At 35.5% G+C, this 25,826-nt stretch overlaps 1 protein-coding gene across 1 annotated transcript in view; it reads left to right on the top strand.

Annotated features, from left to right (window-relative positions):
* Window positions 1-25,826, top strand: part of MS3_00006024 (uncharacterized protein) — a 256,723-nt gene that overhangs the window by 59,949 nt on the left and 170,948 nt on the right. Inside the window, exons 19-29 of the mRNA XM_051214123.1 lie at window positions 2,870-3,010; window positions 3,804-4,028; window positions 5,275-5,376; window positions 8,824-9,219; window positions 11,331-11,425; window positions 12,560-12,624; window positions 15,113-15,445; window positions 16,937-17,094; window positions 19,015-19,258; window positions 20,955-21,506; window positions 22,562-22,684. Of these exons, the coding sequence (XP_051067251.1) occupies window positions 2,870-3,010; window positions 3,804-4,028; window positions 5,275-5,376; window positions 8,824-9,219; window positions 11,331-11,425; window positions 12,560-12,624; window positions 15,113-15,445; window positions 16,937-17,094; window positions 19,015-19,258; window positions 20,955-21,506; window positions 22,562-22,684 (2,434 nt within the window). The remainder of the gene's footprint in view (window positions 1-2,869; window positions 3,011-3,803; window positions 4,029-5,274; window positions 5,377-8,823; window positions 9,220-11,330; window positions 11,426-12,559; window positions 12,625-15,112; window positions 15,446-16,936; window positions 17,095-19,014; window positions 19,259-20,954; window positions 21,507-22,561; window positions 22,685-25,826) is intronic.

Raw genomic sequence — 25,826 nt, 5'->3', positions numbered from 1 at the left:
TACAATTTAAAGAGGATTGAACATCTGACGTAATCAAAAATCGCCTAACGACAGCAATTAAAACAGCATTTAATGCAACAAAACTGCGAATAACCTTCAGTGGTAGGAAATTATTTTCTGTATCCATAAAAGATAAGCTTCCACATCTGGTCACCTCCTTGTGCATCTACTAGTTCATCTGCTCTTATGGAGCAAGATACATTGGCCGTAGCTAGCGTTCGCTTTCAACTCGGATACGAGAACATGTTCCAGTTTGGGTGAATGGAAAGCAGTTAGGAGTTCTATACTTGAACACTTAATCGACTGTAATCATTCTACAGATCCACAATCTGATTTTAAGGTTGTATATATGATTCGTTCAAATCTATTGAGATTTCTTTGTATCCAACTCCTAGTAAAATAGTCGAAGCTCTTACTATCCATGAGTTCAAACCAGAACTATACGTACAAAAGAAGTACGTTCTACCGTTATCGTTGCCTTGACCTTAATTATTGTTATTACTGCATTCCCCTTTACTTATGTCTTATATTCTCATTATTTTATTCCTATTTACTTATCACCTTATTTGTTTTTACACATCTATGACCTTTAATGACCTTCAATTATTGTAATGATCGTAATCATTTTATTACATTCACTAAATCTATTTTTAATATTCATATTACGTAATCTAGTACTGTAATCTTTCTATTACGTCATCTTGGTTATTGTTTGTTCACATTTCCTCACGGAATTAGTACTTTAACAAACAAAAACGTATAAATATATACGATTGAACAGGTTCAAAAGAGATCCCTTCGCTGACCTTTGTGCTGAGGAGTCCCAGACTAGGACGAAACCGCCATCTAGTTCTTTTAGGTCTTCCATAGTGGTCTAGCTTAAACTGACTCATAATTTCAACTATTGGAATTACCAAAATCTCTACAAAACCCCTTCTGTTAATATAAATTAGAATACTTCAATACTATTATTATCATCATCAAGTTTTTAACTATTTTGTTTAATATCAGATGGGTTTTTGTGGATATTATAGTAATTTCAATGGTTAAGATCATGAGTCAGTTGAAGCTAGACCACCATGGAAAACCTGGAAGCACTCGACGGCCATCTCCTCTTATTGTGGGACTCCCCAGCAATGCTCATCCACGACCTCGCCCCCTGCGTGATTCGAATCCCGGACCTACTGGTTTCCCGCGCGTGAGCACTTAACCACTAGACCACTGAACAGGCCGTCATCCAACAGTGTTAATGTCTAACTTCAACTAATCCACGAAATTGAGCGACACATTCACCATTGTCTTCAGTGAGTTACTATCTCACAACAGACCTGGTTGAACTCCACTGGTCACTGGTTCTCACTAGAACTTCAGGATATGCCTCTTGAAGCCAGTCACTAGTGACCATATGTTGATTAATATCAGATGGATGAAAAACTGATGACTGAAAAACAAATAAACTTGTCGCATAACACATCGGTTGGATTCAATCAATTAAATAAACTTCTACACAGATTGTTCTCAATGAGCACTTCTGAAGTTTCGTCACTTAATGTCAGCCACTTCTTCAGAGTGGCTAATTTATTTGAAACTATCAAGTTCAACCTTGCTATGGACACTTATAAATTCGAATTATTCCATTAGAAATACTTGAAATTATTTTGAAAACATGCACAAAACTAATGTAAAAGTGTGGTATATTACGTAAATACATACATACATCCTTCCTTCCTTCCTTCCTTTCCTCCTTCATTCTTTCCTTCCTTCCTTCCTTACTTACTTACGTACTTAAGGCTGTTACCCCTCGTGGAGGAGCATGTTTATTTTAGCTACTTGTCATTTGGTACTATGTCAATAAACTTTCAGTCATGGGATGTTGTAGCTCTATTTATTACGTCATACTGTATTTAATTATTATTCATCTTTTAAAGCATTCAGATTGAGGAGTGTTATGCAATCCATTAAGATTTTTAATCGAATTTAGTTTAATTGTGTAATCACTGACGGACTAAATGTACCATACATTCTTTGTATTATAATTTAAAGAATATGAATGTATAAAATTAACTACATACACATCATAGTTGCAATTTGTCGATTAAGTTTCATGCTGGAACAGAAGATCAACTGAGTAGATTCAGTATGGAGTTATAGAGATTATTATTCTACATTGAGATCATGAACCGATTGATGTTAGATCACCATTGAAAACCTGAAAGCAATGAACGGTCGTTTCATCCTATTGTAGGACTTCTTAGCAGTGCGCATCTACGATCTCGCTCATGGGAGTAGAACTCAGGACCCAGGAATTCATAAACATTGGTCTAAGATCATTATAATTACGACAAGACTTGATATTCTTGACTTCAACAACTACAGAGCAAATATTTGACACAAATCAATGTCCGTTCAATACATCATTAACATATCAATATTGAGTCATATTAAATGGTAATTGGTTCACTAGGGTATCATGATGTTATGTGAATTAAAACAGGAATGGCTTCAATCAAAGTGTTATCTTTTTGTACTTACACATATTACCTCTCGTTGAGGAGAATAAGCCGCCCACCAGCACCCTTCATCCAATCCTGTCCTAAGCAATCCTTTCCAGTTGCTATCCATTCTTTTCAATGTCTGCTTCCAATTCTCGACGTAGTATGTCCTTTGGCCTACTTCTTTTCCGTTTCCATTCAGGATTCTAAGTTAGCATTTGCTTCGTGATGCAGTTTGATCATTTTCGTAATGTATGTCCTATCCAATTTCAAGTGATATTCATTAGAATATAATTGAGGATTATATGATGTAATAGAAAAATCCCTTTTCTCTTAACATTAATACATTAATTCTTTTCTATTTCTTTTAAAATCAGACTGGATACACTGGTGTAAAATGTGATGAATGTGAAGAAGGCTATTTCAATTATATGGGACAATGTTTACAATGTTATTGTTCTGGGAAAACATCATCATGTCGTTTATCAGATGAACATTATTTCTGGAATATAACAACGGTATAGTATTTTCTATAGATAGATAGATAGATAGATAGACAGATATTATATTTGTTTCTGTAAGGAACGAAAGATATAAATCAATTTTAATCTCACAGTTTAAAGAAAGACGCAATTCTGATCGATTCTGAGTCACGTCATCAACAGTCCCCAACCATTGGTTACGAGATTCACAAGGACTCGAACCAAATGGTCTGTATCTACCAATATGACTCAGAGCAGATGTTAGTGACTTCAAGGACTGATGTCAGGTTTCGGTTTGGCCAACCCTAACTTTCTTCCAACTATCAACACTAGTCAGTATTGTGCGTTGTGATAATCGGTGTTCGGGCATATGTAACACGTGTCCTAACCATCTCAGTCGATGAAGATTTACAAGCTCATCAATTGATTTACCATCATTCCCTAATACCCTGAGTTTAACTTCACTATTATTTACCCGGTAGATTCGAGCAATATCTCTAAGGAATTTGTGGTCAAATACTAGTAGCTTACGAATATCTTCTACTCTTAATGGCCTTGCTTCGCAGCCATAAAGTAAGACAGAACGAACTGCCGCTCAGTATACTAGTCCCTTAATTGATAAACGGATATATTACAAGTATATCTCAGTAATTGATGAGTAACCTTTCATGAGATGGTAGAGTAGATTTGTATCTTAGTTGAATGATTTTGATTGAGTTTTATTCTTTCAAGCTAGATAGTTCGATGAACCAATCCATTGATACATCATTATTTGTTTGTTTCCTTTATTTACAATATTTAATTATTGATTTATTTATATCATTACAAGGAGGATTCCGCTGGTTTCGGTTTTAATGTTTGGCTTGGTCAAAGAACCGATCTCGGTGGATTACAACGTAATGAATATACACCAGATGGAGATCGACGTATTCAACGTGAATTAGATAATTTTTATGTTAAATATCCATTAAATAATAAAGGAATAATTCATTTTGGTATTAATCTAATTCCACCTAAACCATCATCTCTAACACAAAATGATGTAGCTATTTATGTAAGTCAATATGGACAATGATAAATAATTTTCAATTTAGATGTTGTAAAGGTTGTTACGTTTTTGATTGAAATCATGAGTCAATTGAAGCTAGATTACCATGGAAAACCTGGAAGCACTGGACTGCCGTCTCGTCCTAGTATGGGACTCCTCAGCAGTGCGCATCCACGATCCCGCTCGCAGGATTCAAACCCAGTGCCTTCAGTTTCATTGATTTATTGAAAAACTTACTTTCACTTGACCACTAATCAGTGTTATTTGTGGATTATCTGGATCTTTTTTTATTTCATAAACCTAGGACCTATCAGTCTCGAGCCAGGCGCTTAACCAACTAGACGACTGAGCCAGCATCCAGTGTCTAACCTCAACCAATCCACGAAAATGCGCGACCATCTTTCATTGTACTGAGGTAGATACCTGTTTCTACTCGACATGGATTAGCTCCACTGGTCACGACTTCTTACCAGAACTTCGAGAATTTTCCCACGAAACTAGTCACTAGTGAGCACATGGTAATTATCAGTTTAGGTGTTGTGGAGGCTGTTAAGTTTTTGATTGAAATCATGAGTCAATTGATGCTAGACCACCATGGAAATTATTTGTGCCTTTGATGCTTATAATCATGGTAATAACGTACAAAGCGTCTAACATTTCCATCAAATATAATTATTTTTAATAGTTGAATTCATGAATCTATCTAAAATAGATCATCAAAAAAAAATTCGAAAGCACTTAATGACCATTTTGTCCTTATGTGAGACTCATCAGTAGTTCGCATCCAAGATCTCACACTAAAAGGACTCAAACTAAGGACTTTCAATCTCGCACTCAAACGCTTAATCAATACTAAGATCAAATGACCATCTAGTACTTTCAGGTTTCCCATAAATTCAATTAATAAATTACTACAATCTCCACAAAACCTTTATTCATTCATAATTCATTTTTAAAATGCAAAAAACTTGGATACCGGCTCTGTGGCCTAGTGGTTAAGTGCTCGCGCGCGAAACCGGTAGGTCCTGGGTTCGAATCTCACAGGGGGCGAGGCCGTGGATGTGCACTGCTGAGGAGTCCCATACTGGGACGAAACGACTATCCAGTGTTTCCAGGACTTCCACGGTGGTCTAGCTTCAATTGACTCATGATTTCAATCAGTGAAATTTCTAGAATCTCCACAAAACCACTTCTAATAAGAATCTTATGTTCAATATCCGCTTAATTTCTTTCTTCTTTTTTCTATTTTTAGAAATATATGTATGGAGGTAAAATGTCATTCAGAATTGATTCTATCAAATTGAATCCAAATGAATTAACCCAACGTGAAGCAAGTGTTGTTGTAGAACTTGAGGTGATTAACACTCCTTTTTTGGGTACTTATTTTACTGATATACTGAATTTTATATCTATATCAGATTCAGATTTGTGTAGTAAGCACAGAAGGCCTACGGCCTATGTTATTCCTTTTCTAATATGCCTCTGTGAGTGTCCAGTCTCCTCTTGAAATTGTCAATCGAAGGTGTGGACACCACTGCTTCGGGCAGCAGAATCCAAGTATTGATGACTCGGTGTTAAAACCAATATGCCACGGGTATTTTGTTCGTTCTTGGCTTTTCTACTCGCCTGCTATGTCCTCTGAGATGTCCCGATCTAGTGGGAGGAAAAAGAGAGAATAATTTAGGTCCAAAATCATTTCTCAGTATTCTGTACATCAAAATTAGATCTCCCCTTAGTCTGCGATAGGACAGAGTGAAGAGGTTCAGTTTTTCAAGCCGCTCTTTATATGGTAAACCCCGGAGTTCTGGAATGCACGCGTAGCTGCCCACTGTACCTTTTCTAGTATGTCTGAGTCATCTTTTAAACAGGATCTTGCAGCCTGAACACAGTTCTCAAGCTTAGTTCTCACTAAGGATGTGTATACTGTGTTGAACATGGTAGTATCAAACTTAGTGAATGTCGGTTTTAAAGCCCAGAGGGTTCGAAACCCCTTAGCTGCGACCTCCCGGCAATGGGCCGTCGTCTTAAGATCATGACTCACTGTCACCCCTAGATCCTTATGAGTCCAGACTACGGGTAATGGGACTTCCCTTATGTTGTATCGATATGAGTACATTTCTATGCCCAAGTCGATTAAACATTATCATCATAGAACATTATAAATAGTACGTTTATTTTAGTATAAACATGTATATCAGATTATTAATAAAACAAATAGTAATAGTAACTGTAAGGACAGCACACAGATGAACTTGAAGAAGCTCTAAGAAACTCAGAAATATTCGAAGATATTCTATCCAATCATATTTTGGAAGAAAGTTCCAGAATCTTTACGTGCAACTTTCTTATTGGACAATTGTTAAAACCCCCTGTATGTGGATTAGGTGATTATAATGATGATTACGTTTTTACTAAACACCTAAGAATATGGTACCGTCTTTGAAACTGTTTTGGAATAGCATCCCTTTAACTTGTCTTCTATCTTCTCATTTATGACTTGAAGGCTTCTAACATTTGAGTGCTCATGTTGTATGCGTTATATTAAGAATTTAACATCTAGATATAACAGTATCGTGGATATGTCATAACGCTGACAGTAATTGTTTCACTAAAAATGTGATTAGTATCAGGAGGAGTTTTGTGAAGATTGTAGAAATTTCAATAGTTGAGATCATGAATCAATTGAAGCTAGACCACCATAGAAAACCTGGAAGCACTGGACGTCCATTTCTTCCTGTTGTGGTACTTCTTGGTGGAAACAAGATCATGGTTTAATTTGATACATTAAGGATAATAATCTAACCTTTTTGCTCATAGAACTGACTACCAGCAAAAGAAATCTGTTTTACATAACTTCTGTTATGAATCTATAGTAATAATTGACTGATACTAATAACAATTCACTTATCATGGAATTGTACAATTAATAAAACAGTAATCACGCTGGTGAGCTGCCTATGCTCTTTCATGAGGCGTAACAGGCGTAAGTAAGTAAGTAAGTAATCACGCTTACTTATGAATGATCAACTTAAATAGAAGTATTATATAACGTGTGGAGTGAAATATAAAGTATGAATCATTAGATTATATAAGTACTACTTAAAGTTCCTACGCTTATTCTTATATGTGATCAATAATAAACAATCTTAAAGAGTTCTAGAACAATGGATTCACAATACTTGTTGAATACTTCTTGATCTTTGTCAACTTTCTATCAGATATCAATTGGTGATTATAATTACTAAGATCAAATTTAATGAATTCTTACGTATTAAGCAATTAAGTGAAATGTTCAATATATCACAATTGATTGATCACTGGGTGGTGACCAATGTCATGTGTGTCAAGTCCTTATTATTAGTGCAGATCGAATGCTATCGATCGTGTTGCAATGTGGCCACCAGTCTAGGTGACTCGATACTGCGGGCACTATATATTGAGATCACATGGTGGTTGGAGGTAGTCGACAGGAAACCCTGAACCTGAGTTTCGTGCTACTTGGCATTCGTCAGTAAGGTGTACCTGTAATATTGAGGGAACTGGTGCTCCCTGACAGATTCGGTCCCGTGTCACCCAGCTTCGCAGTCAGAGACGTTACCACTGAGCTATTCGGGTCGTGACCGACATGCTGTAGGACTGAGATGTAATCACAATTGATTGACCAGTGGGTGGGGATCAATGTCATGTGTGTCAAGTCCTTATTTAGTTCAGATGTCTGAATTCTAGTTCAAATGTTATTTGTTTAAGTAAATGGTTTGAATATTAATAAAAATAAGCTTATGACACATTGAACAGAATAATAAATCTGAATATTGACATTTGTCATGTTTATATATTTAAGTGTTCAATAATATAGCTGGAGTTCATTGAAATGTTTGATAATAAAAAATATCAGAAAGGTGTTTTATAGATATTATAGTAACTTGGATGCCGGCTTAGTGGTCCAATAGGTTAAGCGTTCGCGCGCGAGACTGAAGGCCCTGGGTTCGAATCTCGCGGGGTGCAGGGTCGTCCCACAATAGGACGAAACGGCCATCCAGTGCTTATAGGCTTTCAATGGTAGTCTAGCTTCAACTGACTCATGATCTCAATAAAAAAACTTAACAATCTCCACAACCCGGCTGATGCATTGGATCCCTGTAATATATATACTACTTAAACAACTACTGAACTAGTATACTTAAAACTTTCTTTTATCACATGTTTGTTCTGCACGTCTAACGTTACTATTATTTATATCAAATTGATCATGTCTGTAAAGTGGCGTGAATTCTGTAATTATTATTATTTTTCAGAATATAAATTATTAACCCCTAAACTGATAACTTTTAATAGTTGAATTCATGAGTTAATTGACACTAGACCACTATGGAATACCTAGATACTCTAGATGGTCGTTTCGTCTTAGTATAGAACTCATCAGCAGTGGGAATCTACGATCCTAAACCAGAATGATTCGAACCCAGGACCTATCGATCTCGTGTGTGAACTCTTAACATCTAGACCATTGAACCGACTGGCATTCAACGGTATTAATGTCTAAATATATAATAAGTGATTTATACATCAGAAGTTCTTTTAATGATTATCATATTGATTTTTAAGTATGGAGAATACCTTATGTTAATCTTGGTTAGCGTTTTTTTTCAGTGAATTAATTTCTCCTCCTTCATCTGGGCTTGAGGCCAACAGTAATTCCAGAGGGGTTCCAGAAAGTGAAGGAGGAGGAGAAGTTATATCCATTTATAATGAATATTGTATTGATATATAATGATTTTCAAATACTTTTTTTCATTTATAGTCACCTCGTTATGGACGTCTATGGACATTAGCAACATATAATTTAACAACCCAACGTTATGAAATAGAATTTCATGAAAATTGGTGGCCAGGTAGTTGGCATTTAGGTACACCATTAACATTATATGATACATCTATGAGTTTAACAAGAAATCAATTATTAAGATTCTTAGTAACAACAACAAATATTGGTATTATAACAAGTAGTGGAAATAGTGAATCATTAAATGATATGAAATTATCTGGTCTATCAATACAAATTAGTATACCAATTAAAACAAATGAACGTCAATTATTTGCTAATGAACAAGGTTTAGTGAAAGCACCAGTTGAAATATGTGATTGTCCAAATCAATCAAATTCATTAAATGAACGAGAATTATCACCAAGTTGTGAAGTAAATGAATCTAAATAATCCTTTTTTGTTGTTGTTGTTGTTGGGTTACTTTTTGTCACCATGGGAAAAGATCGAGTTCATTGATCCTACATCGGGAACGATATGATAGTGAAATATTGAATAGACATTGATTGATCCTACATTGGGAATGATATGACAGATAAATAAGGAATAGACTTTGATTGATCCTACAATGGGGATGATACGATAGATAAAGAGGGAGTAGATTTGGCTTAAAAATGATAGAATCATTAGTTCCAATATGCTTGATTACATGATATATTTGACTGAATCAACTAATCAACCATCAAGAATTAGATTATATAAGAATGAGAGTTTACAAAGTAGTCAGTAAGTGAACTTATAATTGAATGGTAGTGAAAACCACTTTACATCTACAATACACTCTCTTGTATTGTGTGTATATGTGTTAAGATGACTAATTTCACTTATTGTTCAGTCACGACTAATCTTTACCTGATCGACAACTACTTGAATAGAATTCAACTATATTATTGTTTGGCTTATGTTGATTGATTAGGGAAACAGTGGCGAAACTATAATTTATGAACGAACCAATCAGGTGCAAGATAACAGGTGTTGAATTTTGGCGCGGCATTCATCCATTCATTTGGCTAAATAGAGCTTTGGTATTATAGCTGATGTCAGTTCGTGATAAAATCCCGGAATCTAATCTCTAACCATAACCATTAACTGTAAATCATAATTATTATCCTTCACAGTAGTTCATAACGTTCATTTGGTGCTAGTTATTAGGTGAACACTCTCAAGGTCAAATTTAGCCTCATTCAAAAGTCCTCCATAAATTATAGTCTAAACAAAACAGTATAAGCGTATATAGGTGTAATATAATGAGGATCTAAAGTAAATTTGAAGAAGACTGAATAAAATATTCCATGTTTGATATAAAATGAATTCTATGTTATCAATAATAGTAGTAGAGAAAGATCATGAGTGTACTAAGCTGATGATGAGAAACCAACGTAGTGAAATGGATTCATGATATTTTGTTTAAATCATTCTTTATTAAAATACTGACGAATAAATGTCAACGAATATACCAACAAGAGATTGATCAATAGCAGCCCTAAACAACAATGAGAAGATATAAGCCGAACAATACCAAATGAATTTAAACTTCACCCCATTGTACAAGAAGGTATCTATTAGGACTCAGTAGCTAAGTGGATAATAGGATGGTGTTTGAAGCGAATGATACTGGGTTCGAGTCTTGGAATGGACACCAACTCTGAGATACAGGTTCATCTAGCTGACGACGAGTCCCAAATAGGACAAAACACGCGTGAAAATAGATTCCGTTACTAGCCACTATCGTGCTAAAGATGTGTTGTTTAATAAGATTATGCTTTAAATGATTACTATATCTACCACTACGGGATTTGAATCGACCACTGCATCTCTGCGCTAATGTGCTGCGGTAACTCGAACTGATGTACGCACGTACGTAGTTCTACGTTGTTACTGACTGACTGACTGTTGTTATTACTATTAGCTTCATTCAATATTATATTTTTTTGGTACAATATTGAATTCTTGGAGCAAAGTATTTCAACAACTTTCTTTCTGTTGTTTCTTCATCTATCCAGACGATAATGTATTGAGTGATCACTAATTAGATGTTAGCAGTTTAGGAATCGACATCTGATTCATGTATATTCTATTCTATGTATATTACAAACAATCACGATGTCTCTGATTGAACTCTTTTGTCTCAATAGACACCTTCTTGTACAATGGGGTGAAGTTCAAATTCACTTGGTATTGTTTACTTATATCTTCTCATTGTTGTTTAGGGCTGCAATTGTAACTTTTGTAGCGAAAAGTTGTGATCTTTTCACAAACGTTCCTGACTAGGTTATGAGACTAATAGGCCTAATGATGTGTTAGAACAAACCAGGAAACAGATAACATGTTGAGATATCAAGATGGCAGGAACAAGTAGCCTAGATAACTTTCCACATTTTCAGTACTGATTTCTCTGTAATAGAATTTGAATAATAATATTATCTATCGTTGTAGATGTCTATCTTCAAGTGTATAGATTCTTAAATTATACCTTTATTTCTTAGGGTTGTACTGATCTATCAAAACAAACGGTTATTCGTTTAGAACCTCTTGGTGAAGATGTTCAATGTGGAGGTTGTTTAGGTGATAAATGTAAAGAGTAAGTTAAAGGATTTTGTTGAAAATGTTTTAAACGTGAATTATACTGAGATAAATGTAATAAAACATAACTAGTTAAGACAGTCATATTTTTCGAGTCCAATAGGTTTTCTTTAAAAAAAAACTAATCTTTTTTCTGCTGAGGAGTCCCATACTAGGACGAAACGGCCGTCCAGTGCTTCCAGGTTTTCCATGGTGATCTAGCTTTAATTGACTCGTGACTTCAACCAATGTAATCTTCCTTTTGTTTATACAGATGGTAGTCATTATGAACTGACTTCATTTTAAGTACCACTAAAAACCGTGGAGCAGTAGACAACTCTATTTACCAAGTATACAACTTCCTAACAATCTTCAATGGATACTCTATTTGAGATTACATTCAGAACCGTTAGATCTCAAAACAAGTGAATTACTTAAAGATCTTTACGATGAAATCTATAGTTTCATCTTTAGTTCATTCAAGACTTAGGAATATTTATCAGCTACTGTTGTCATTTATGCATCTCTGTATTTATGAAATACAACAGTCATGAGTTCCTACTAACATTTTATTATTAGTTATAATAGAGTATGGAAACTGGTAACAGTCCAAATGATTCTGATCATCAAATCCAATGTATAAAAAGGCTATAGACAATAAAAAAAAACCCAGTTCCAATGTATAGTTCAGTTAGATGATGACCTCTCTGAAATGTCTTTTTATATGGAATTTAGTTTCCAAGGTGAACATTTATATACATAAGTAATCGATATGTGATATTAGTTGTTCCACAGAGTAGTAGTAAACATTATTGATTCAATTATATGAATCAAATCTCAATATGGTTACTAATCTGCTTCATAAATAATCTGAATTGAATCTCATATAAAGGATTATCGACGTGATCTTTACAGATAAGCTTTATTGATTAATGTTAAACAGCATTAAACCTAAGCTTATCTATTTTATTCAGCCCGTATTCAAGGATTAAGGTTAAACATCAAGATTAACAATGATCATCAAATGTAAATCATATTTGTATTTGACTGAATGATCTTTCTATTCCAGAATTCTATTGTAATATGATTCTTTCTTGAAATTTCCAACTTGATGATTACGTAATAATGTAATTCATTTCATTTCCTTTCTAAGATGTTCTGAAGGTGAATATATTTATGATATATACAGTGGGAAACGTTTTGATACATGTCAAAAAGGTTAGTTCATAATACATATAATACAATATAAATAATAGTATTCTTTACCGTAGGTAACAGCCTCACATTCTAAGCAAAGATGGATAGTGGCTAGCAGTGGAATCCAGGACGCGCGTTTCGTCCTGTTCGGGACTCGTCAGCTGGATGTACCTGCATCTCAGAGTTCATGTTCACTCTGGGACTCGAACTCAGTACCGTTCGCTTCAAACGCCATCGCGTTATCCACTTAGCTACTGAGTCCTGATAGCCAGCTGACGAGTCCCAAACAGGACGAAACGCGCGTCAAACTGGATTCCACTGCTAGCCACTATCCATCTTTGCTTATAATGCTTGTAAATTAAGGCAATATCGAGGCATACGCACAGTATGCACATATGCCAATAAGAGACTGATCAATTTCAGTCCAAAAACATCAATGGGAAGATTCAAATAAAACAATATGAAGTGAATTAAGCCTCACATTCGATACAGATTAGCTCCACTAGTCATGGCTTCTGATTAGAACCCAGCGAATGACCACTCGAAGTTAGTCACTAGTGAGCATATTATAATTAATAGTATAAGGTTATGTAGATTGTTAAGTTTACGTTGAGATCATGAATTGATCAATGTTAGACCGTTTATTGAAAACGTGGAAACACTTGATGGCAGTTTCTTCTTAGTATGGAACTCCTCATCAGTAATGTTGGTTAACAGATTAGACACTTATGTCCAAGTCGCAGGTCAAATAAACAATTTCATCATCATCCAAAACATCATCATCACGTACTTTAGAGAATGACATTAAAGTGCCACTGTGTAGTTGATTTGTAATGTTGGAAAAAGAATCAGATCACTTTATCCTTTTAATCATGTAATGATCTTAAGTGCTTGAAGAAAATTCATACGAAACTTTTAACCTAGTTTTTGTCCTAGAAAGCATTTATCATTAGTGGTGTACCTGCAATGTTTAAGAAACTGTTATATCATGTGGGATTCACACGTGTATCAATTAGTGTTGTGGTATTATGGTTGATCCAGTGTTCATCTTATTCTTATTCATAAATCTATATTGACTATTATCATTATTGTCTAGTCCTCATTAATCCCTTGGCAGAAATGAGGGTGAGGAGAGTCAGCTCTACTTCTCAAAACGGTTTCACATGGTCACATGTATACTGCTACTGACAGGAAAGACCTACTCACTGCCTTCTAACGGCAGGGTGTTGAAAGAACGAAAAGTGAATGTCCGTTGCTTTAACTGAGTTGGTGGATATAGAGGACCCACCTAGGGAAGTTGGAAAGCCCTAATTTCAAACCAATGGTTCACACGGGTTCCAGGATCCTAAGGGGACAAATGGAGTATGAATCAATTGTTGGTCACAGGCTACCATGGGACTCCTAACGTTGTTCCACTGCCTTGTAGATCAGACCTTTAGGTTGAAGGCTCCAAGTGTGACCTACTAAGAAAACCACCTGGTTTGTTTTTGGCACCCGGGTAGTATCATAACCCACAAACAAATCAAATGGCTCGTGTGGTGCGTATGTATTCAATGACCCTTCGTACCAATATCTATGTGTTCAAATAAATAAATGATAAATAATGAAAGCTAATCAGATGAAAATTGAGTCATTAGAAATATATTAGTACCGATTCAACTCAAAATGTTAGACTAAGAGAACATAATTTGGACAAAGTGAACAAAACCATGGGTTACGAAGAACAAACTGTATAAATACATCTCTGTCATTGATAGAGATTTCAAGTCATCCGGTATAAATAACGATTACTTCATGAATCATCATCCACATGGTTTACATTCTCTAGTATCCCTAAACCGAGTCACTTTGTTTATCATTTAGCTATTCTAATCTGTTTCCAACTTAATCATACACTAAACTCTCAGTAAAATATAATGATACCCTTCTTTGAATATTTTATCAATAAAGATGACAGTTTGAGCAATTTATGATTATGGACGTGTATTATTATGGTGCGTGCTACTTATATTGACATAAGTAGCATATAACGCGAGTCAGAAATGTAATGTCTTGCAGTAGAAGATTGAGAAGATCAAGAAAGGAAGAACGGGAATAGAAAGCAATTAGTATAGAAATGCATCAACAATGAAGTTCGAGACAATGATTGAACACTTTACAAATTAAGTATTAAAGTATAATTTTTCTATTTTACCACGTAACTCTGTAATGTTGTGCTAAATATCACTCGGTTGTCCACACTTGTGTTCTCCTTCACTTCATTATCAAGATACTTGAAATAGTAACGAAGTACTTACTGTTAAAGCAAATCATTTGAACTCAATAAAAACGTTTATCAAAACAAGCAAGATTTGTTGCTCATTTGGATCATTTAGATGACGTTTTGTTCTCTGAGCTAAACCAAATCAACCAGTTCAGAGAACAAAACATGATATATGCTACAAATGGTACCGTTTTTTGTATTGCTGTTGTGTATTCTCTCGTTTATTTTTCTTCTTCTAAACTATAGCTGTTACCATCGATACTAAATCACGTCGTGTTATTGTCAAATTACGTGAACCAATTAATTTAATTTGTAAAGTTACATCCTATCGTGGTGGCCTAGTAACACATGAATGGATTACACCAAATAATGAATATGCTAGTCAACCAATTATAAGTCGACAATATTTAACTAAACCTAATGATTATAATACTAAAGAGAATTTGACTACTTATCAATCAGAAGCTTTATTACAAATTAAATTTGCTAAACCAGAAGATGCTGGTGAATATAAATGTATTGCAAAAGGAATTGGAACTGAAGTAAAAGAAACATTTTATGTTGTAGTTATTGATCCTAGTAAGTTATTGAAATTATTTTACTTATAAATAGTTTGAATCCATGTGTCAATTAAAGCTTGATGACTATGAAAAACCTGGAAGCAAAGAATGGCTGATTCGTCCTAGTATGCAACTCCTCAGCAGGTTGATTATGAATACAGTGGTCTTGAGTACTTTTAGAGGTATGAGGGCGGTTAACCTTTCCCGGTTGTGTCACACCGTGGAAGGGTTCTTCTGGAGGTGCCTGAAAAGGAAATTGGATTAGAGGTGGTCTTAGTGACCTGAAAGCGTGACCGCAGTGCCCAAGGGACAACTGCCTGAGGTCGGTCACACACGACCTTTGTATGAGTAATTTTTGTGTTAGCTCCGTACTTGTTGAGACCTTACCGCCGGAGATGGATATCCATGGGATAAGGTAAGGTGTGCATTTTCAAGGTCGACCTTTGTAACCCCACTGCTCCTTGTGGGAAGGCAAAATCGCTGTCATGATGGTTGTCTGAAGTAAACACCTTACTGTCGTCACACCTCTGTACAGTCAGTAATACGACTTCGTCTTCGGACCTTGGGTTTGTTGCTTTTAGTCTTACCGTTCTTCAACCAACCTGTCTGACATAGTAGTACTTTGAGGAACAGCTGTTCCAGCCAGTATAGCTCTATTGGTTCATCACGATAGGCAAGCCTGACAATCACATCAAGGTGGCAACCACGGTCGGACTCCTCAGCAGCACGAAACAGCCATCCCGTGCTTCTAGGTCTTCCAGGTTTTCTATGGTGGTTATGCTCTCTGATTAAAATGAATTTGATACAGTTTACGTGAATATTAACATTGAATACTTCTATTCACAGTTTATGTTATTAGTTAATCAGTGATCTTGTATTAAACAAAATGACAGTTCTTTTTAAAGGTACTGAATAGATAGAAGCTGATATGGCTTAAATTCTAGTTAGATCATTGATAAATACTTATCAGTAATCAAATGGAATAGGTTATCTATAACAATGCCTGCGAGAAGAACACTTTAGTTTGATTAAAATAACATGAAAATAGGATTGTCAAAACAAACTTTACAATTCAACAATTATGTTTTAAGTGAGTTATTCATTTCTCTATCAGTAACTTTATAAAAATGAGAACATTACTTTTAAGCAGTGGAATCTAGTTTGACGAGCGTTTCGTCCTATTTGGAACTCGTCTTCAGCTGGATGTATCTGCATCTCAGAGTTGATGTTCACTCCGGGATTTATTAATTCTGAGATGCAGGTACATCCAGATGATGACGAGTCCTAAATAGGACGAAACGCTCGTCAAACTGGATTCCACTGCTAACCATTATCCATCTTTGCTTATAATCCTTGTGACTTAGGGCAATATCGAGGCAATCCAAACAGAATACACATATGTCAACAAGAGACTGATCAATTTTCACACTTTTAGACATTACTGGTTCTTATTGTTAACTATGGAATATTTCACTGTTTTATATTCTTCTATCTTAATTATCTTGTACAGATGTTGCATCACCACCTGATGTACCTGAAGATGATGAAATCAATCGAAAATTCCCATTACCTACACCGCCAATACTTGATCCACCAGTTTTAACAGTTTATGAAATAAAAAAAGATCCAGATAATCCACAAATAACACTGATTAGTGGTCAAGTGAAAGTAAGTTTTTCAATAAATGAATGAGACTGAAGGCACTGGGTTCGAATCCTGTGAGTGGGTTCGTGGATGCGCGCTGCTGAGGAGTCCCACAATAGGACGAAACGGCCGTCCAGTGTTTCGAGGTTTTCAATGGTGGTCTAACATCAATCGGTTCATGATCTCATTCAAAACTTAACAATCTCCACAACCCCTATACTGATAATTAGAAAAATGTTTTTATTGTGTTAAAATAACAAACTGAATAGACAGTTTTATGTAAGAACTGGACTTTATTTGATTTAAAACTATTTATTTAATGCTACTACACACAGAAATGCATTAACAATTATGAAAAGAAACCTAAAGAAAACAAAGTGGAAGTAACTAGCATTAATGCAACTCCTTGTGTATGTGGAGTATAACAAAAGCTCCCCTTAAGTTAGTGTTTGTTGTCCAATCTGTGTTCAATGTGTTTCATTGATTCCAAGCACCTCCAGGTTATATCTTTTTATTTCTGAAGAAATGTGGATGACTTTCCCGGTTTCCCACATTTGACGAGCATTGCATGTGTCTAAATTATTGTTTAGTCTGGTTGTCATGATAGGCATCAGCCTCATGACTTCCAAAAGAACTCGGCTTTCACTATGAGGCGTCATAACTCTTCTAAATGTAGACTTTCTAACTCCCAGGGCAGATTCTGAATGGTTTGAATTATTTTCATTCCTGGTTAGCGTTTTTTTAGAGAGTTAGTTTTCTACAGGATTGGGCCGCTCACCCCATACGTAACCCTCCTGCTTTATCTAAGCTTGGGACGGGCAGTAGCCACAGAGGTGCTTCAGGCGGAGTTGCAATGCAGTCATACATTGTATTAAATAATTATTTCTTAGAATAAACATTGAAAGTTGTGTTGGTGCTGTTTTTCATTGTGGTTTTTGTTTACATAGTTGACTGAGGTTAGGCGGAAACAGATTTAGTTGAAGGAATTGCATTTATAAGCCTGCTCATGTAAGAGTATAAGTTCATATTCATTGGAGATGACTTACATACTTGCGCCTGTTACTCCTAATGGAGTATAGGCCGTCGACCAGCACTTCCGACCCACTCTATCCTGGCCCTTGCCTTGTAGTTCCATCTATTTGTTATTCGTTTTTTCTCATGTCTGTCTCTATTTCTCAGCGTGATATGTTCTTTGGTCTTCCTCTTCTCCTTTGACACTGAGGATTCCAATTGAGGGTTTGCCTTATGACGCAATTTGGTGCCTTCCTCAATATGTATCCCATCCACTTCCAGCACTTCTTCCTGATTACTTCCTCCTCTGATAGTGTTTAATCAACGGATCCGAAGTGTTTTGCGTAGACAACTGTGAATAAACATTTGCATCTACTGGATGATGGCTTTCGAAGTTCTCTAAGTTTCTGCTCTATTCACGGTGGATCTGATGCAGATCTAAAGGCATGGATCGAAAAAGAAAGAGCACCATATCTACAATTGAAAAACATCTGGAACTCAAAACAACTATCTGTCAACCAACACCAAAGTCAGAATTTTCAATACAAATGTCAACACAGTTCTACTGTATGGGGCGGAAACTTGGAGAACTACGAAAGCTATCATCCAGAAGATACAAGTGTTTATTAACAGTTGTCTACACAAAATATTTCGGATCCGTTGCCAGGACACTATCAGCAACAACCTACTATGGGAGAGAACAAACCAGATCCCAGCGAAGAATAAATCGGGAAGAAGTGATGGAAGTGGATAGGATATACATTGTGGTAAACATTCAACTGTGTCACAAGACAACCACTCACTTGAATTGATTTATTAATAACCATATTTGAATACATAATTTCAGTATTGATTTTATCATTGAATATTAGAAATCATTCAGAATGTTTCATTCATTATCATTAACATCATGTTATGTTATTTTAAATTTAGCCTGAAATATTAGATACTCATCATACTATTTGGTATTCTATTAATGGAACTCTTATTCCTGGAAAAACTGAAATTATCGATACTGCACGTGGAGCATTTACAGTTCAATTAACAATACCATATGAAACAATTAAATTAGGAAATGATTCAATTATAGGTTATTTCATAGGTAAAGATCCTATTTATACACCACAATGGACAAGAATGATGAAACCAGTTATTATAGATACAGAAGCTGATGAAAGTAAGTTCTATATTTACAACTTCATTTTTGAATATCTATAACAAGAAACTATGGAACAACTCTTACTAGTATCCCGTATCCCGCGTGGATGCGCACTACTGAGGAGTCCGAGAGTAGGACGAAACGACTATCCAGTGCTTCCAGGTTTTCCATGATAGTGTCATGATTTTAATCAGTGAAACTTCTAAAATCTCAACAAAACCCCTTCTGATAAAAAAAAAGTTAACAGACTTTTGATTCAATATTATGAAAAGTAAAGTGAGGAAAAAAAGTCTGAAATCGATTCTGTTCCATTAAATGAACGTTGTAATAGGATTTTGTGAATGCTTGAAGCTTTGATCAGTGAAATCTAAGTTGTATCAGGTATGAGATATCTCACAGATTTAAATCATGAGTCAGTTGAAGCTAGACCACCATTGAAAACCTGGAAGCACTGGACGGCCGTTTCGTCCTAGTATGGGACTCCTCAGCAGTGCGCATCCACGATCCCGCACCACGCGGGGCTCGAACCCAGGACCTACTGGCTTCGCGCGCGTGCACTTAACCGCTAGACCACTGAGCCGGCCGGCATCCAACGGTGTTAATGTCTAACTTCAACCAATCCACGAAGTTGCGCCACCGTACATCATTGTCTTCAGTGAGTAACTATCTCACAACAGACCTGGTTGAACTCCACTGGTAACGGCTTCTCACTAGAACTCCAGGAGTTTTTCCTGAAGTCAGTCACTAGTGAGCAGTTGATTATTGTCAGAATGGGTTTTGTGGAGATTTTAGAAATTTCACAGATTGAAATCATGAGTCAGTTGAAGCTAGACCACCATTGAAAACCTGGAAGCGCTAGACGGCCGTTTCGTCCTAGGTATGAGATAGTTATCCATCTTATAGAATGAATGATGTATTGTGCAAGATTATGGATCTATTGAAATTAGACATTGACACTGCTGGCTTCTGGCTCAGTGGTCTAAAATTTAAGCGTTCGTACGCGAGACCAAAGATCCTGAGTTCGAGTTCCGCGTATGAGATTGTTGATTTACACTGTTAAGGAGTCCTATACTAGAATGAAATGGACATCTAGTACTTCCAGATTTTCAGTCGTAATCATTGATCAGTGAATGATTTGAATGAAATATTAAGTGATTTAAAAAGAAGAGATATGTTAGCTGAACAAAGTAGAGGTTCTCTATTAGCGAACATCAATGCCCTTTTATAATTATATATAAGATAAACTGTATTGGAAAAAAGCATCCAACTGCGTCACAAGACAAGCCCTCACATGGAATTCTCAAAGCCAAAGGATAAGTAGAAGACCAAAGAACACATTACGCCGAAAAATGGAAATAGACATGAGAAAAATGAACAAGAAGTGGATGAAACTAGAAAAGAAGATCCAGGACAGAGTGTGTTGGAGAACGCTGGTTGACGGCCTCTGCTACATTAGGAGTAACAGGCGTAAGTGAGTAAGTAAGTATTGGAAAAAGTATGTATATATAACGTAAACAAAACACATTACAAGCTCAGTGATAATGTTAACTAACAGACTACAGTTACAAATGTGCATGTGATCAGGCATAAAGTATGCTGTCAGTATTATAGTGATTGGTCCTATCAGAATCTACTCTTTATATTACCAATTTCCGGCTTTTGACTTTATTCAATATATTACCACTCAAGTAATTCTCATTTTTATTGATTATAGTTACCCCAGATGATATTATTAATCCACCAACTGAGATAACTATTCCATTTATGCAACCATATATTGTGCAAGTAAGAACAAAACCAGGTAAAGAAGATATTAGTGTTAATTGGAAGAAAATTGGACCAATTCCTGAAACAATAAAAGAAAAGAAAGATGATGAAGTAAAGATATTGGATTCCGATTCAACTCACCCTGAAGGTACATCACAAGATAAAACGAATTTGAATATTTGGGCTGCTGCTGAACAACATGAAGGAATTTATGAAGGAATTGTTTTACGTGATAGAGATGGTGTTGAAGTTAAACGTATTCAAACAATAATACGTGTTCAACCAATGACTAGTGGTAGTAAAACAGAATTAGGTCTTGCTGAAGCAGCTGAACCAATTGAATCCGAAGTAGATGATGACGATGATGAGAAGGAAGAAGAACCGCCAACATGGGATTTTATCGTTGGAGGTTTTACTCCTGATGCTAAACATTGTGAAACACCTACTTGGACAATTGTTGATTATCAATTAAACAAAACCACTGATATAACTAACAAAGGTATGTTATTTTCCACTTTAAAATTTTGAAGTCAGTACTTAACAACAACATTTAAGATTGATAGAAACTTTGTAACGATTATATTGTATCGGACAACGTGACTTACTGATATAGATACCTTATGGCAATTCTAACATTCATGATCATTCATTTGTAAACGTTATTTATCCTGGTTGTCATTAGCTTTCTAAACGTCGGTTCTACACTTAATGACTTGTAAAGTAAAAAAAAGCATATCCATAATCCATGTAACAGGTTAACAGTTTGAATTGTATTTAAGCAAAGCGATTATAGATCGCATTACTGGATCATTAGATCATTATGATCAGGGTAGGTTTACTATAAATAACGATTGTTTTTTTATTGAATATACAACAGGATTTGAATTTTCTGTAGGAATCGAATAGTTCGACAACTACATCATAGAGTGTTAAGAGAACTTATCCATTTAAGATTGTATTTATGTCTTATTGAAGTGTATCAGCATTTCCTCTCGATAACCCTCAATATTATTTTCTCATTGAATTATTTACTTCAGTAACAGATTTCTTATATCTTTGAATAGAAGTCTCTGTAAACTCCACATTAATTATCAGAAAGGGTTTTATTTTGTCGATATTATAGTAATTTAATAGTTGAGTTCATGAGTCAACTACAGCTACACCACCACAGGAAACCTAAAAGCACTGGATGATCGTTTTATCCTGGTGTGTGACTCCTCAACAGTGTGCATTCACGATGTCGACCCATGAGATTCGAACCCAGGACGTAAACTATAGACCATTGAGCCAGTAACAAACGGTTTTAATGTTTAACTTCAACCAATCCGCGATATTGCACCGCCATTCATTGTTGTCTTCAGTGAGTTACTATATCATAACAGACCCTTTTGAACTTTATTGGAACTCCCGAAAATACCTCTTAAAGTCAGTCACTAATGAGCACATGATAATTATTAACAGATTTGGGGACGGGTTGTTTAGATTGTAATAATTTCAATAGTTGAGTACTTTTACATTAATTACCTACACTTTACTTCTTATCTTCTTATATAGTTATTCGTACATCAGATGAAAATTTCCGTGTTAATTATCCATTAACAAGTGGTTTATATTTACGATTTCAATGTAAACCAATACCAATGAGTAATTTAACTGGTGAAATTAAATTTAATATATGTAAGTTACATAATCAATATTTACTCATTCCATATTGTGAATTGTATACTGAAAACACCTTTGAAAATTAATAATATCATTGGTGAGATTGTAATTTATGGACGACCTATGAGTGACGATCGTCGAACAATCAGTTGAGTGGAACTCATCACTATACATCAACTTCACTGATTATAAAAAGGCATTTGACAATGTAGATAGGAGAACGTTATGGAAACTTCTTCGACACTACGGAGTTCCTCAGAAGATTGTCAACATTGTCCGGAACTCATACGATAGATTACAGTGCGAAGTCGTGCATAGAGGACAGCTGACAGATGCATTCCAAGTAAGGACCGGAGTCAGACAAGGCTGTCTACTCTGTCCCTTGCTCTTTATTCTGGTGGTCGACTGGATTATGAAGACCTCGACATCTGAAAGAAAACATGGAATACAATGGACAGCTCAGAACCAATTAGACGATTTGGACTTCGCAGATGACCTAGCCCTCCTATCCAATACACACAAACAAATGCCGATAAAGACAGCCAGGTTCTCAAATTCAAAGCAGTGAACAGCAATGCAATCACTCTTGATGTTGAAACTCTGGAAGATGTACCTGGGGAGCATCATCGATGACTAAGGAGGATCTGATCCATATATGAAGTCATGGATTGGCAAAGCAAGGGCCGCATTCCTACAATTAAAGAACATATGGAACTCAAAAAACTATCTGTTATTCAATATCAAACTCAGAATCTTCAATAAGAACGTCAATACAGTCACACTGTACGAAGCTGAAACTTCGAGAACTACAACAACCACCATCAAGAAGGTACAAGTATTGGTAAATGGTTGTCTACACAAGATACTCAACATCCATTGACCGGATACCATCAGCAACAGCTTTCTGTGAGAGAGAACAAACCAACTTCCATCTGAAGAGGAAATTAGGAAAAGACGATGGAAATGAATAGGACATACATTTCGCAAATCATCAAACTGCATCATGGGGCAATACTAACTTGAAATTATGAAGGAAAGCAGAAAAGTGGAATGCCAAAGAACACATTGCACTGGGAAATAGGATCAGATATGAAAAGGATGAATAGTAATTGGAATGAGCTGGAAAGGATCGCTCAGGACAGCGTTGGATGGAGAATGCTGGTGAGCGGCCTATGCTCCTTCACGAGGAGTAACAGGCGTAAGTAAGTAAGTATGAGTGACGCTAAAATGACCTTGAGAGTATTCACCTAATAACTAGGACTAAATGAGGGTTATAAAATCAATGCGAGGGATTAGAATTATGATTTATAGTTGATGAGGTTAAGGTTAGGAATTAGATTTAGAGTTTTCATCACGAACTGACATCAGCTATATTTCGCGCCAAATTCCAAGACTTGTCATTTTATATTTGATTGGTTCGTTCATAAATTATAGTTTAGCCAATAACAATAGAATATAACTAACAATTTATTTAGACATTTGAAGAACATAAGTACGTTATAACGATGATATTAACTAAATGACTATAACAAATTAGGAACAAAGATGATGTATAATGCCTTAAATAGAACAGGATTAAGCCGAATTGATCATTATCGCGTTTGGTTATCCATGGTGAAGTTTAATTGACATCCTGATGTTGTATACTATATAACTGATCTCTAGAAGTACGATCTTGACTGTTATAACTGATCGTATTCACTGACTTTTATGGATAGTGGTAGTTTCCCTATAGTTGTGTATACTTTCAAAGTTGATATTTACTATATGATAAGTAAACATAAAAAAGTACTCCACTAATTGAGATGGTGGAGAAGATTTGTAGCTCAGGTGGTGCTTAAGAACCAATCAACATCGAGGTGTACAGAACAAGCTGTGAACCACATGCTGAAAAATTCGAACATTTCACTTCTATCTGAAGTTTGTACTGATGATGTCGTTCAGAAGAACGATGAAAGCTCCACGACCAAACCATCCAGCTCAGAGAACAAAACTTCATCAAAATACTCAACTTATTCTTAACTACATCTAAGTATTCATTAAGAGTATACTTCGATGATTTTCAAAGTAGTTATCTTGGTTAGAATCATACCAGGAAAGAAATTTTTAACTTCAACCAGTGTCATCACTATTTACATGGAATTATTCATTTAAATTCATCTTAAAATTCTTGTTACCATAGTAACTGTGCTAAATATTTTTGGCATAAATAGAGGCGCCATATTTCTACGTTCATAAGGGTAGTATGATTATGTAATTGGTAATAGATAATAGGAGTTTCATGGACTCATTATCTACAGTTCATATTATTATTTATTAGTTTCCTTAACTGAACAATTGGTCCACCAGGGTGCTTGGTACCTGTGTGGTTGCGCCACAGAAAGTTCGGATGGTGTCTGGTTCTCCTGAAAACCAATGTAAAATTACCCTGACCCACAAGGGTATATTATATAACTGTTAACTGAACAATATATCAGCTTATACTCGACTTACAGTAATGAATGAATGTATAACACTATGGCTGAGTAAGCGCATAGTAGTGACCAAAATCTTTCACTAACTTAAACTTGATTGGTTAAATTTATCGGTGTAATACGATTTGGTTAATGATTATATTATTGGATCCAAAACTGTTGATGAAGATCATTCTAATGCCGGATATCTGGCCAATCATCACGGATGATCGCAATATATTCACTAACATAGCAATACTACACTTAATGTCGGATTTCGGGATATAACTTGTTAAATTATCTGACTTCTGATGGACTAAAACTAAAGATAACCAAACATTTACAGTCTTCATTAAACCGTTAAAACCCTCATTACTAATGAATGTATACTGCTTGTTAAGTGAATACACGAACATAGACTATATAAGCGGATCTGAATGACTCCATATCAAAGATGATGTAAATTGACTAAAATTAGATTCAACGCGTTGATTTTCATAGGTTTTGTTGAAGTTTCTCAGAACTCAAATTGTTAACTTTAACTCAATCGTACTCAGTTAGCTACTGTTTATACAATGGATCAGTTAATGGAATGGACAGCAGACAAAATAAGTTCAGTTCTTTCATTTGTTCTGATTATGTATTATCCTTTCACTATCTGATTGAGATGATGAACCGATTGATGTTAGACCACCGTTGGAAAC

This window comes from Schistosoma haematobium, chromosome 2, assembly GCF_000699445.3.
Source record: "Schistosoma haematobium chromosome 2, whole genome shotgun sequence".
Taxonomy (NCBI): Eukaryota; Metazoa; Platyhelminthes; class Trematoda; order Strigeidida; family Schistosomatidae; genus Schistosoma; species Schistosoma haematobium.
This window is presented reverse-complemented; position numbering and strand designations above follow the sequence as displayed.